This window comes from Schistosoma mansoni, chromosome W (genome assembly GCF_000237925.1).
Source record: "Schistosoma mansoni strain Puerto Rico chromosome W, complete genome".
In the NCBI taxonomy this organism is placed as follows: domain Eukaryota; kingdom Metazoa; phylum Platyhelminthes; class Trematoda; order Strigeidida; family Schistosomatidae; genus Schistosoma; species Schistosoma mansoni.
In genome coordinates this window covers 23,651,502-23,666,695 of record NC_031502.1, presented here as the reverse complement: position 1 = coordinate 23,666,695, position 15,194 = coordinate 23,651,502, and the positions used below count along the sequence as shown (strand labels likewise).

General features: G+C 35.3%; 1 protein-coding gene across 1 annotated transcript; it reads right to left on the bottom strand.

Moving 5' to 3' along the window:
* Positions 1-7,685: 7,685 nt before the first annotated feature.
* Positions 7,686-14,349, bottom strand: Smp_011740 (putative eppb9; the record flags this gene model as incomplete). Its single annotated transcript, XM_018789036.1, has 6 exons — positions 7,686-7,831; positions 11,424-11,554; positions 13,891-13,987; positions 14,019-14,130; positions 14,171-14,239; positions 14,281-14,349. The coding sequence occupies 6 exons, from the start codon at positions 14,347-14,349 to the stop codon at positions 7,686-7,688; spliced, it is 624 nt and encodes a 207-aa protein (XP_018654519.1).
* Between the last annotated feature and the right edge of the window lie 845 nt (positions 14,350-15,194).

The window sequence follows — 15,194 nt, the reverse complement described above, 5'->3', positions numbered from 1 at the left end:
CAATGAATTCAAGATAGTCCTCAGCAACAGGTTCGAGGCCTTTCATGATCTACTCAATGGAGAGGGGACTACCATGGAGAGCAACTGGAAAGGTATCAAGGAGGCAATCGTTTCAACATGTCAGGAGGTTCTGGGCCAAAAGAAGCATCATCACAAGGAATGGATCACTGTTGGCACACTGGATAAAATTGAAGAAAGGAGGAACAAGAAGGCAGCAATCAATATCAGCCGAACAAGAGCAGAAAAAGCCAAGGCACAAGCCGAATACACAGAGGCCAACAAGCAAGTGAAGAGGAGCATCAGAACCGACAAACGTAAATACATGAAAGATCTAGCTATGAGGGTGGACAAGGCTGCAAGAGAAGGAAACATGAAACAACTGTATGATACAACAAAGAATCTCGCTGGAAATTACCGTAAACCAGAACGACCAGTGTAAAGCAAGGAAGACAAAGTAATCACCAACATTGAACAGCGAAACAGGTGGGTAGAATACTTCAAAGAACTTTTGAATCGGCCAGCTCCACTGAACCCACCCAACATCGAAGCAGCACCCACGGAACTCCCAATAGATGTTGGCCCACCAACAATTGAAAAGATAAGCATGGCCATCAGACAAATCAAGAGCAGCAAATCAGAGCGACCAGACAACATTCCAGCAGAGGCACTGAAAGCAGACATAGCGGTAACTGCAAAGATACTTCACATTCTCTTCAGCAAGATTTGGGATGAAGAACAAGTACCAACAGATTGGAAAGAAGAACACCTGATCAAGATATCAAAGGCGATCTCACCAAGTGTGATAACTACAGCGACATCACTCTTCTCTCGATACCAGGAAAAGTTTTCAACAGGGTATTGTTAAACAGAATTAAGGACTCCGTAGACGCCAAACTTCGAGATCAACAGGATGGATTCAGTAAGCATCGATCGTGTACAGACCAAATCGCCACTCTACGGATCATAGTGAAACAATCAATTGAATGGAATTCATCACTCTACATCAACTTAATTGACTACGAGAAAGCATTTGATAGCGTGGAGAGGAAAACACTATGGAGGCTTCTTTGACATTACGGTGTGCCTGAGAAGATAGTCAATATCATAAGGAATTCCTATGATGGATTAAACTACATAGTCGTGCATGGAGGACAGTTGACAGACTCGTTCGAGGTAAAGACCGGTGTCAGGCAAGGTAGCTTACTCTCACCCTTTCTCTTTCTCCTGGTGATTGACTGGATTATGAAGACGTCAACATCTGGAAGGAAGCACGGAATACAGTGTACAGATAGGATACAGCTGGACGATTTAGACTTCGCAGATGACCTGGCTCTCGTATCGCACACGCAACAACAAATTCAGGAGAAGACGACCAGTGTAGCAGTAGCCTCAGCAGCAGTAGGTCTCAATATAAACAAAGGGAAAAGCAAGATTCTCCGATACAGTACAGCATGCACCAATCGAATCACACTTGACGGAAAAGCTTTAGAGGATGAAAAACCCATTACATATCTGGGGTGCATCATCGATGAACACGGTGGATCTGATGCAGATGTGAAGGCGTGGGTCGACAAATCAAGAGCAGCATATTTACAACTGAAGAACATCTGGAACTCAAAACAATTGTCAACCAACATCAAGATCAGAATTTTCAATACAAATGTCAAGACAGTTCTACTTTACCTGGAGAACTACGAAAGCCATCATCCAGAAGATACAAGTGTTTATCAACAGCTGTTTACGCAAAATGCTTCGGATCTGTTGGTCAGACACTGTCAGCAACAACCTACTGTGGGAGAGAACAAACCAGATCCTAGAGGAAGAAGAAATCAAGAAGAAGCGCTAGAAAGTAAATAGGACACACATTAAGGAAATCACCCAACCGTGTCACAAGGTAAGCTCTCACCTGGAATCCTGAAAGTCAAAGGAAGAGAGGAAGACCAAAGAGCACATTATGCCGAGAAATGGAGACAGACATGAGAGGAATGAACAAAAGTTGGATAGAACTAGAAGGGAAGGCCCAGGACAGAGGGCGTTGGGGAATGCTGTTCAGCGGCCTATGCTCCATTGGGAGTAACAGGCGTAAGTAAGTAAGTAATATTTAGGAGAATGGAATGAACAACAAGTGAACTGACACAAACCCATACAATCAAGTTTTCAAACTGAAAGTGTTGTGAATTTAAGCCCACTTTTTATCACGTGATTTATTTTACAATCGAAATGCGACTTATCCAATCTAAGCACTGTTCCCAACCAATGACGTCCGACCGGTATGAGCAGCCAAGTGTCCTTATTGGTTTTCTGTTCGCTTAGCCCGTGCAGTTGAGTCCAGAACACTAATAATAGACTCAACCATGAGAATTATTTATTTCAGACAGACTGGGTTTATATATCAACCAAACAGACCACATCACACCATAAAATAGGATATAACATTTGTAAAAGATCAAGCCCGAAATGTGGCTGCGAACGTGAAAGATAGTAACCAATAAACTGAATATAATTTAGGAACGGTAGATAGTATGATAATAATCTATAGGTCGAAATGAAGCTTATAATAAGATGAATATAGATGCACACAATCTAATTACTGAATAGTTATACGATAAGAATATTTATAGAATATTAGTCCATCAATAGATCCCAGACGTTACCCGTACTTTAATCTTCACTAGGATATAAAAGAAAGTACATAACCTATAGAACTACAAAACAATCGAAACGGTTAAGGTACAAGGTAATGAAGACATTGTGAAAAAATGGAAAAATTCCACTTTCCCATCAGGAACTCACTTAGCTGAACAATAAATATTTTGAAATTAACCTTATATCTGATTAAAAATTATTGTCTAATACTCAATAGTTCAAACTCTTACTGGGCGAACGGATATATGAGGTTGGAAATTAGGAGCTATTGTAATTACCATAAACATACTTATTTTGGATGAAAGTAAATGTTGGTTCTATGTTGTTAGTCAAATTAGTCTTCAAATAACTAATACAGTCAAAGTAGGACTTTTGGTACCTTCAAAATCCAGTGACTAAGTCAAAATTTGGGAATTCGGAAGCTGTTGATTGTTTCATTTTTATCTGAGTACCATAGTTTGAAGATGACTTCTAATGTTCTGAATTTCTCAGTAATTTAGATTACCACTTTGTTACAATCAGTGAAATGACAATAATTTTCAGTGTATATTAAAACCAAAGATTTCATACCATAGTACGTAACAGCTTTTAGATGCCTATTAATTGATTGTTGTTGGGCTAATGAACCACATGATTTTTGGCAGGCGCGTTGAATATGCCTGCACCAAGAATATTATGTTGTATAATATTGAATACTCCTTAAAATCAACAGACTATTCCTTCAATGAACTTTTATTCTTATCCTAAAGGGTCTTCCTGGAGAAATAACCTGGGCGAAAGGATGAACAATAACCTCAGTAATCACCCAGCTGATAATTTTTGCTCTCTTGTCATTCATAGTACAACTGTAACTAATAGCCATAAGTCCCATTTAAATTAGACTCCTGATTATTTTTAAAATATTTCTGCAATGCGACGATAAAGTATACGTAAGATGAACAATGTATTAAAATTGCTTATTACTTTTGTCCTGAAGTCGTTTTCAGAGTGCCTATTGTCACCGCTGATCGGCAATAAAACCTATGTGACATGAAATTAATCTCCATTATGTTGGTTAAAACAAATGTATTTAGTAGATCCATTTACATTGAACAGTGTTCAGTCAGATTAATCAAAAAAAGGCTTGTTAGCTACTCACCATCAGTGATGTGGGAAGAAGTTAGTCGTCTGAATGCTGACTATTATAAATATTTTCCTAGATGTGAAATAGTGAAAGATACCAGTCTTAACTATCTATGTTGAAACAAATTATTACACTCATTGAAATATCTGTCTTGGCAATTATATGAAGAAAATATGACTGAGGTTTTCTTAAAAAATAGAATAGATTCTTTATTCCTTAATAAAACAAAGGGCCATGACTCACTCAACATTTTACCATGATTACAAATGTTTGTTTTGAAGTCCCATACTAATCATTCTACTTATTTATTAATTGGATGTGAATTGGTATATCAAATTAAACTGCTTAACAATATGTCATAGTTAATTTCTCATGAGAATAGCACACAGCCAAATCACAAAATTCATAATCATTACATTGCTTATTTTAAACACCTGATAGGAGTTTATTAGACAAATATACCAATATCATCTATCACGAAGACATTTTTTACCTAAACTAATATCAAGATGTATTAAAGACCTACTCATAAGTAGTAAACAGATATTCATAAAAACATAATGCATACAGGTAAGCAAAAAATAGAAAACATCCCACTCATTCACATATGAAGCATATTTAAATATCTGAACAGTAATAGTTTTAAAAAGCCAAAGAATAGCCAAAACAGTTGAAATTTTTGAAACAAAGTTGCATATCCTATTTCTATCGTCACACAAAACGTAGTCCGACAGTGTTCAAGTCAAATCCTAGAATCCCAGTTCACAATCACTAAAATCTGTAAACAGGAAAATATCAAGAATTTTTCCTTAGGAACATGTGTTAACTATACTAGTTGATTAGAGAATTTTTCACCCAATATTTAGTCACTGAAATAACAATATAACTGTTAGTTCTTTTTATCAAAAATATAGTTGCTTACAAAATGAGAAAAAAGATTGTATCCCGCACTTAGATCCTCAAGAGTACTAATAAACATTTTAGGACATTCCGGTTATAATACTGGATTTATTGTTAAAGAGGTGTGATTCAACACTAACCTTGTCACATATATACCAACAATACATTTTGTAGTGTCTTACATTTACATGTTTTCAATCAATGTTCAGTAGAATAAAAAGAAGTAGGATTTCACCGAAGTGATAGTGTTAAACTTGTGATTCATAGAATCTTCGAAAAAATACGTCCCTGGTACAGATTGTCTGAACTATTACACTCTCATAGTCAACTATTTTTCCACCCAAAGATATGAAAGATAGTTTATTCGCCAGTCATTTTATTTCTCTCGTTGTCTTTTATTATTTGGGTACTGTTCGATGTAATCTACTCAAGGAACCCTCGTTATTATTATATTCTTAACATCCGACACTCCGACACAGGATTACGTACTTACATGGAAACTGGCAGCTTATATATGGTTACATATAGTAATGTAGTGATTTAGTTTCTGATCAGTAATTAGGCGTTGTAAATCAAATTTAGACTAGGATTTTACTCCAACTTGGAACAGGGGAATGAGTCAGTACAATTATTTAGTTTATTTTAAATGGTTCTCATTTACCTTGAACATTTGTTACCAAAAATCACAATTTGCATACCTTTAGTAGTTTAAAATGTTAGTGGTTGTTGAGTTACAGTTTTCGGGTTGAAAATGACTAAACAAATAACTAAAAATGCAACTTTAAATAGTAACCTCTGGGTCTATAATAATGTAGTATGTAATATGGAGTAAGTTAGTTGGTTGTGGATGTTTCAAAGAATTTCTGATTGACATTGATTAACATATAATCCTTGTGGATATATACCGTAAACTAAGAATATTATAATTCTGTTTGGATTTTATGGACTGGGGTCGGCATTCTTAGCTATCAAGCAATTTATAATGGATGCCCAAAGACAGTTTTAACGAAATCACAAATTCTTGACTACTAACTATTAGTTTTTACCTAAACTGAGCCTATCCCTGTAGAATCAATCTAAGTACTAAGTAAGAAGGTTTATACGTTGCGGTTGATAGTATTCAATTTACTACTTCTGTCTTTATTTCAAAATCAACTGCAGGATCAAATGGTTGGATATAAAAGGTTTGACACCTTTAAAATATTTATTACCCTTACCACGGAGTTTTTCAGCTATGGTCTAAAATCTTATTTGTGGGAACATCTCTAGTAACAAATAATGACAGTTTTTCATGATACCTCGGGCAGTCTACTCAAACCCACTTGTTGTTTGCTTGTATCTTCCCATTGTTGTTTAGGACTGCAATTGACCAGTCTGTTGTTGGCATATGTACATACTGTGCGGACTGCCTTGATATTGCCTGAATTCACAAGCTTTATAAGCAAAGATGGATAGTGGCTAGCAGTGGAATCCGGGACGCGATTTTCGCCGTATTTGGGACTCGTCAGCTGGATGCACCTGGATCCCAGAGTTGATGTCCACTCCGGGACTCAAACGCAGTACCGTTCGCATTTGAAGCGAGGCAATCCGCACAGGGTGCACATATGCCAACAGCAGACTGATCATTTGCAGTCCTAAACATCAATGGGAAGATACAAGCAAACAACACCAAGTGAGTTTGAACTTCACCCCACTGCACAAGTAGGTGGCTGTCAGGACTAAGTAGCTAAGTGGATAACGCGATGGTGTGTGGAGCGAACGGTACTGGGTTCAAGTCTCGGAATGAACATCAACTCTGAGATGCAGGTACATCCAGCTGACGAGTCGTAAGTAGGATGAAACGTGCGTCTTGGATTCCACTGATAGCTACTATCCATTTTAGTCTACTCAAACGCTCGGGCCACCTATATTTCAATTGTGCAAATAATGCAATTGATATGTGGGCGAAAAAAGTAATGATCAGTTGTTTGCCTAGTCGGACTGGTAGTTAGTCTGACAGGTGTTAGATGGGTTATATATTTTCATACCCCTATTATTATTGTTGTGATTTCTATCAGTTGTTGGAGTGGAAATATACGTACGTTCTGGTCAAACCAGTCACGTGTTCTTGATCTGAGTTGTGTTGAAGTCCTGTAGAATAGACATTGAGAGGGTATCTAGTGCAGATGTTCGTCTAGGGTAAATTAGCATCCCATTTGTGTAAGGAAGAAAACCGAGAGTCGTTTCAGAAATCAAATTGCTTCTTTAAAATTTGTTTGAGCTGAAAAATAATCAATTCCAACTCTGTATGCACTCACACGCTATCATAAAACAGTCACAAATTATCGCGATTTTAAATACAGAAAAAAGTGCAAACAGAAACATTACAGTTCTTGTTAAGTTTTTTTTCTACCTATTTTTTGATAAGATGAAAGACAAATGTACTGAGATTCAAGCACTTTATGTATGATGGATACAAAGTTAGTTGTAGCAGGTGAACTGACAGAATTCTTCCGTAATTGAATATACGCAGGAAATACTGAATGTTAAAAACACTTTTAAGTATGTCTTAAGATAATTACAGTTTGAATGTATGTTGAAGTGGTATCTAGTGTAATATTGTACAATAGATGCTGATAATTCTTTTACTCACTAAAATCTATAGTATTGAATAAAGCTGTCACTATCACTACTATTATCAATGTGTTTTGTAGTCTGAATGTTTGCATGAAGAATTCTGTCTATTTATTTATTTTAAATTATGAAACCTTATCTAAAACTTCCCAATAATGCTAAACTATGGGCCTACCGATGTGTTAGAATTAAGACATTTCGACTCATCAATAGTCATTATTTGGATAAAACTTACCAATAGTTTAAAGTAAGCTAAAACTATGAAAAATCAAAGTAACAAGAGAGATTACAACAACAAACTAAATAATTTATTATTTATCAAGTATCTTATCAGGTTCACTTAACAAAAGGGAGAAACTTATGTAATAATAATAACAATAATAATAAAACATTTCCATAATTTCTATATCGGATCTTTATTTATTAGCATCAATAAATCTTCTGTTAAAGTCTCCCTTTTCTTGTCATTAGCATAACCTAAATTCTGTAGATTTTTTACAGCGATATTGAATATGATATCTACGAAGCCTTGGGTTTGCACTTTAGTTACTGAAAGAAAAGTAAAAAGATAGTAAAAATAAAGCAGAGGTTTAAAGCTTAAAGAAATTTTATGAAGTTATATAATAAAATACACCACAACGTCGATGCAGACATTTTGACCTTTTGTTGTTAACGATGCCGAAACCACACCACAAGATCAATAGAATGGTTAAAGCACCTTAACTTGATGTCCATCACTCAATTGCCAAAAGGCGCCTCAATGATATTTGAAAGGATATTAGGCAACTGCTTTAATCTAGTATCAAGTGTATCGGACAAACTTTTGAACGTTTTTTTTCTAAATACAGCACTAAGAGACCAGACCGACAAAACTTTAAAGTGTATAACATTAATCAGGTATGATTTTTGTCATTGCTGATTTCAAGAAAGATTATGGAGGGGTCAAAAGCCCTATTACGTTGGTCTGAGATGTAAGCGCAACAGCCATCTCTGACAGCTTTTAAGTGAAACACTGAGATTATGAACTATATAATGATTACGCTGTAAAAAAACAGTGAGCTAAAAATGGGAATGCTGAGAGACTGACAACTTTATTTTCTCCCAACAATATCGTTATATGTGGTACCATCATCCTACGCAAATGCATACATAAATGTATATGAGTTTTACTAGATCACAATACAAAGAACTGGATCAGTCACACTTGTATCAGTAAAAAGTCCATATGGTCGATTGAAGACAAATGAATATAGCTTCACATCGCCAATTAGTGATGGCCAAGCTAAACATAAATTGGTCAATAAAATAAGCGAAACTACGAAATTTGACGCAGGCTACCTAAGAGATGCACACAAATTTAATGAATTAAAAGTAGCTCTAATTAACACGTTTCAAGTCTTCCAATATCTGTTAGAATAAGCAGCTATGTAAAACGGTTAGTAAAGAACTAAGGAAGCGATAATTTCAAAATAACAGGAAATGCCGCACCGTAACAAAAATCGGCATGAAAGTGAAGCTCTATTATTAACCTGGTGGGATCCATGATAAGAAAAGTAAGAAGGCAGAAGTCAATAATAGCTGAATAAGAGCAGAGAAAGCCAGGACACAGATCAAAAAACAGAAGCAAGCCAATGAATGAAGAGAATTAGAGCCTAAATGCCTAGGAACAACAACGGAAGCTGAAGGAGGAGGTTTTATGAGAAAACTATCTAGTGTAATGAAGGAATTAACAAGAGAATATAATGAACGACAGGGATCAGTTAAGTATAAAGAAGGCTAACCAGTTAGCGAGGATCAACAGCAGTAGGATAAAGTTTGGACATCTTGAAGAGCACCTAAATAGACAAGTCACGATTAACCCACCAATCTTCGATGCAGCACACATAAACCTCCCAATAGATGTTGGCGCACCAACAATCAAGAAAATCAGAAAAGTCACCAGGCAAAGTTGAAGGAAAAATGGCAGAACCAGACAGCATACGGGCTGAAGCACTGAATTTGAATGTGGAGACAACTGTGAAGTTCCACATTCACTTTAGAAAAACTCAGGAAGACGGATAATTACCAGCAGACTAGAAAGCACAGTACTTCATCAACATACCAAGGAGAAAAAAATATGTTAGTAACTGTGAGAACTACAGAGGTATCACACTACTATCAGTAACAAGAAATATTTTCGACAGTGTTCCTCAGCCTGATGATGGGTTCGGTAGACTTTCAACTTTGGAATCAACAAGCTGGATTTCGTAAATATTGGCCATGTACTATCCAAATCATAACACTACAGATCATTTTTGAACAACCAATTGAATAAAACTCACCACCATACATCAACTTCCCTGACTTTGAGAAAGCATTAAACAGGATTAATAAAAGAGCTCTGTGGAATCTTCTTCGATACTACGGTATGTCTGGGAAGATTCTCTCCATCATGCAGAAGTCTTACGATGCACTGCACTGACAACTACTGCATGGAGGGCACCTTGCAGATGCATTCCAGATGAAGACTGGTTTCAAACAAGGCTGCTTACTCCTACCTTTTGTTTTTCCCCTAGCTGTTGACTGGATTATTAAGACCTCTACATCTGAGGAACAGTACGGTATACAGTGGACAGTTTGAATGCAGTTAGATAATTTGAACTCCACATATGACCCAGACCTTTTATCCCACACATACCAACAAATACAAATGAAGACAGACAGTGTAGCAGAAGCTTTTGCATCAGTAGGCCCCAACATTCACAAGGGGAAAAGAAAGATCCTAAAATGCAATACAGAGAGCACCAAACAAGTTATGGAAGAGATAGGGACTTTACACACCTGGTCAGTATTGTTGACAAACAAGGGAGATCTGATAGAGATGTGAAGGCACGGATGGACAAGGCAAGGACAGGAGGTGGATATGACACATATGAGACTCCTGGTCGGTAGTCTATGCTTGACAAGGGGTAGTAAGTGTAGGAAATTAAGCTTGTAAGTTGATTGACATTACATATTCAAGTTGAATGAGATTAATAAAAAATAATTAAAAGCTCATAAACTGACAGATTCAAGAACTAATCGATCTATTGGTTGTTAATAATGATTATTTAAATATAAAAACGGGGAAATAGAAATGTAAATAAGATTTTACATAAGATATATGGGTATGTTTTCAAAATTCGTGAGCCATCCCTCTATAATTAAAGATTAGGTTCGGAACTGATGATTCCTAAGTTGAATTCATTCAATATCCTATAATATGTCTAAAAAGATAAAATGGACATCCCGAATTTTGTTCCGCGATATTTTGGCTTAGTACGTATAAGATCAACTGTTTCCATTATGAATATACCTGCATTGAACTGCTAGCCAAGTTAAATCAACTGATAGACAATTCTTTGAAAGATTTCAGCATAAAATGTTCAGAATAATCATTTTAAAAAATTTTACGAAGCTTCTAGCTATTAGCATAAAAGGTTATGAAGCTGCCCACCAACTAAAGTACTTTTTCCCATAATTCTTACCACAAGCTACTATTGCAAAACTTTAGATTGGATTTTGTGTAACGCATATTCCTACCCAGCGTACCACATTTAGCCAGAAGATTTTGTGTTAATCTATTAAAGACTGGAGTTTAAAACCATAAGCTGTTTGTAATTATAATGAAATACCAGATATTCTCAAAATTCATTTTCGATCAATTAAGTTTCACATCTTGTCTTTAATACTTTTGTTGAATTACTTATATTCATTCTGAGTCCGATTTACACCCTAATTTGTTAGATTTCCCAATAGTATACAAATATAAAACATAAAATTCGATTAAATAAGTTTAAGAGTAGGATGAGTTCTAAAATCCATTCATCGAAATTTAATTTGCATTTGGGAAATATATTTACTAGAATCATCTATCATCAGACATTTTAAATAGCATTATTTTGCAGATGCGGCACAAAATACCGGGTTTTTATGTTACGATTTTTGTGCTTAACCATAAAACTGAATGAAGAATATCATACTTGTTTGAGATCTCTAATCAACAGTGCTAAGAATGATAATCTTTTCGGAAGACAAGTTAACAAAGATAAACTGTATCGTAAAAATTAACTTGATTTGAGGGCAATCAAATAACTATAAGAATCTGTTTTCAATAACTAACCTCCACGACCCTCACCACAAGCTATTACTTTTGGATTAAGAAACTCTGGTCTTTTTCCAGTTAACCATGCATTCAATTTCATTAGTTGTGAAGAAGATTGAGGCACAAACATGGAAACTCTTTTTCTGTGGCTAAATGACAACAGGATAGTAAGAAACATTCACATGATTCATCTCACTGTTACCTTTATGTTAATAAATAACCATGTTCAAGTATAACTGTATTAAACGAAAATATCATACGTAAACTGTAACTGTCACTTTAAAAGAAATTGGCTATAACTTTAGCTAGACATCGAAAACTTCAAAAAAATATTTAGTTCCTCGTCATATTTACTTGCAGTCAAAAATCTAGAATTTTTAACGGCTGTCGATCAAAAGAAAGATTTGCATTCATGGATATAACTTCGCTTTATTCAATTTTCAAAATATCCTGTTCTTTTATAAGAAATCAGATTACTTAGTTAACTGAATAATTGTAGATGATGGTAGTTAACTTTATATCACTAATAAAAACAGATAAAATGAAGATATTTAAGAACAAACGAATAAGATGAATGAGTCTATTCAATTAAATTAGCAATAGTCTAGTATAATTAACGGATATGACATCGCCTGAAATAGAGCAGATAATAGTTTATTTACCAAGACAGTTATAAACGCGTTAAGAAGAGTAAACATTTAAGACTATACTTATTAAGTCAGTGGTCAGTATTTTAATTAATTTAAAAACTAACATTCACAGTCATTTATCAGATGGAGGAGATAACAGGAAACCATATTTGAAAGAAACTGTAAAATAATTAAAAGACACCCGATGAACGGTCTTATTAAATTTTAAAGTATGAACACTAATTAGTTGAAAGAACTGCTTTAAACATCTTACTACCAATATGCAAGTAAATTGAGAACGAACAGTTTCTTATACGCCAAGTTAACTTAGTTTTAGCTTACAGTTTTCGAGTATTATGAACTTTAAAGGTAGATGTTGAACGTTTACTCACACTTAAAGATAGTTCATGCGCGGTTCCTATATTATAGCAGAAAAACTCTGTAAATAAAATCAAACTACTGATGAAAAATAGTTGAGTTACATAAATCTCTATTTCTAAGTTGAAAATTGAAACACAGAACCTGTTATCAAGACTTGATTAGGAAGTTTGATCTCATGTTTGACCCGTCGATTTCTGAATATTTCATCGTGATTTTGACACTCTTTATTCAACTTCTTGAATGTTATCAAACCGAATTAAATCATATTTAGTGACTTAATGCGCGGTAATTAAAAAAAATAATGAGCCTCTAACTACAGGTCAGTTCAAACACATATAGTTCGATTATCATCGTTGCTGATGAAACATGTTTCTACACATTGATAATATTATATATATAGTATCATCATAGAAACACATCCGGTATGGGGTGTTGGACACCAATGGTATTAATTTATCCAAAGGTTTATATGCCCAAGGTTTTAACCACAATAATACTTTGAGAAGGGTTAGACAAGTCCTATACTATCTCAGCCCTCCTTAGCAGATGTGGGGAAGCTATTGTAAATAAATGAATTGTTGTGTTGTCCATAATAACTACTTACATCTCTATGTCTGGGTCAGTCCTGCAACCCATATATTTATAACAGTAGTCACTATAATAACTCTGCTTTTAGCAATGAACCTTCTCATGTAGTCTTGGCTTTCTGTGTTTGAATACTTGGTTGGTCGACAGTAAGCAATCTAAGTACGAAACCTTACTTTCGAATACGAAACAATAATACATAAATATATCTGAAAAGTATGAACTACAACTATCTAAAGGGCTTTTTACTCTTTCAAAGAGAGATGTGAAGATTCCCGATGTTTTCACTATTTTTCTGTACGTTACATAGACAATGTATTCGCACACAGCAAACTGCACAATTCATTTGGCAACATTGTAATACTTGTCACTTCCATCTATAAATTATCGTTTTACAAAATAGCATGGAAGCGTCCATGAACAACTGTTTAACCATTTATAACGTGCTGCTTATCTCAACGACTTTGACTTACCACTATAATAAACAACACAACTATTATCAGAAGATAGATTCTATATAATATTGGTAGTTCATACCACTAATAAATGCACTCAGTAATTCAGGGATCTTTCTTATTACCAAAGAACTCTTCAGATTTTTTGAGGAAACAAGTAGTTCCTTAAACCATAAAAATTGCTTTTTCCAATGCACTCACATATTGGACCTAGCAGAAGCTTTCACTGCTTATGATGATACAGGTTTTTCAATCTCTTACCCAAATAATGTGAAACTTAAGGTTATGTTTAAACATCAACGACGCAAAATATCTGAATTGTCATATGAGAAATAATGATAAAACAGATGAGTCTAACTTGAGGTTTTCAAAAGAAATGTCCATTTGTACTAGACTGAAACAAAATGAAAATACTGATTAATCATAATAAGGTACCTTCCGATCTTCATTGGGACGTGAACGGCACCATAACCTCGTAAAACATCCTTGCCAAAGACGTCAACGCCATAAGCATGAAGAACGATTTGAGGCCCTTTAAAATTCAAGAATATTAACTAACGTACAACCGAATGGGTTTGTGGATTTCCATGAAATATCAATCGGAAAGTTAAAATTGTTCTGATCGTTGCAACCGACACCTTTAATAGAGGTTTGAGTCATTCCTTCATCGAGGCCCTGCCATATTTCTGTTGTAAAGGTCATTTTAGAATCTTACGGTTAATTTGGTCCAGTCTTGACCAGTTGCGAAGCAGTACTTGCACCATATATAGTCATGGAGTGGGAACTATAGAAAACATCAAAACGTCAATGGCTTTAATATCTTACGTCAGCCTTTTCAATCTGTCCAGTTACTGACAACAGAAAGTAACCATCAAAACCACCATCAGATGACATTTTTGAAATATTACGGTGTTACGAGCATATGAATAATGCCTATCTGGTGGATACAAACTCCAGATTTCAATTTTCAATTTTAAAGTGAGGAACGTGTAAAATATAACGCATTTCTCCGGACTCAGAACTGTGTATCGTGAAACAAATTCAAAACTCATCGTTTTATAAGCTACCGATACATGGGTAAGTCTCTTAATCCTAACTCTTTTCACGCTTATCTGATAAACATTAGGTATAGAGGTTCCGAAACAATAGTCATCCTGTTTTTATGCTTATTAGACATCAAAGACTGATCACCACGTTTAAAGCAATCCTCTGAGTGATGGTACCATCAAAGAAGAGGGGTAGCTAAACAATCAGACCTAGGAAGCAGTTGACATTTTTCGATGCAACAAAAGAGAATATTAAAAAAATAATATCCTCGCACAAGCTCTGTCGACGTTCGGAAGGTCAGCAATAAGTTCAGCACAGCTGGAATATACTTACCACCTCTTAATATAGCGTCACAAAGCATCGCTAATCTAAATGTACTTAAAATCAAGTGGATTTGCATGCCAGACTCGATGTGAAATATATGATATTATTTGTGCGAGCAAGACTAGCCAAATATATTGTAGCGGTAAATAAATCCCCAAAATCCTTAGCTCTGTAAGTGTTCGACATTAGATGCTGACCACATTAGTTTTAATTGACTCACCTAGCTCAAGGCGCTCGGACATGCGTCCGCACCAGATCACGAGTTGGAATGGCGTGCTCAACGTCTTTTGCGATCACTGGCCAGTTTAAATCAGTAGCATCTCAAAATATTGATAATCTGTCAAATGTATCTTCCAACCTCCTCGCTT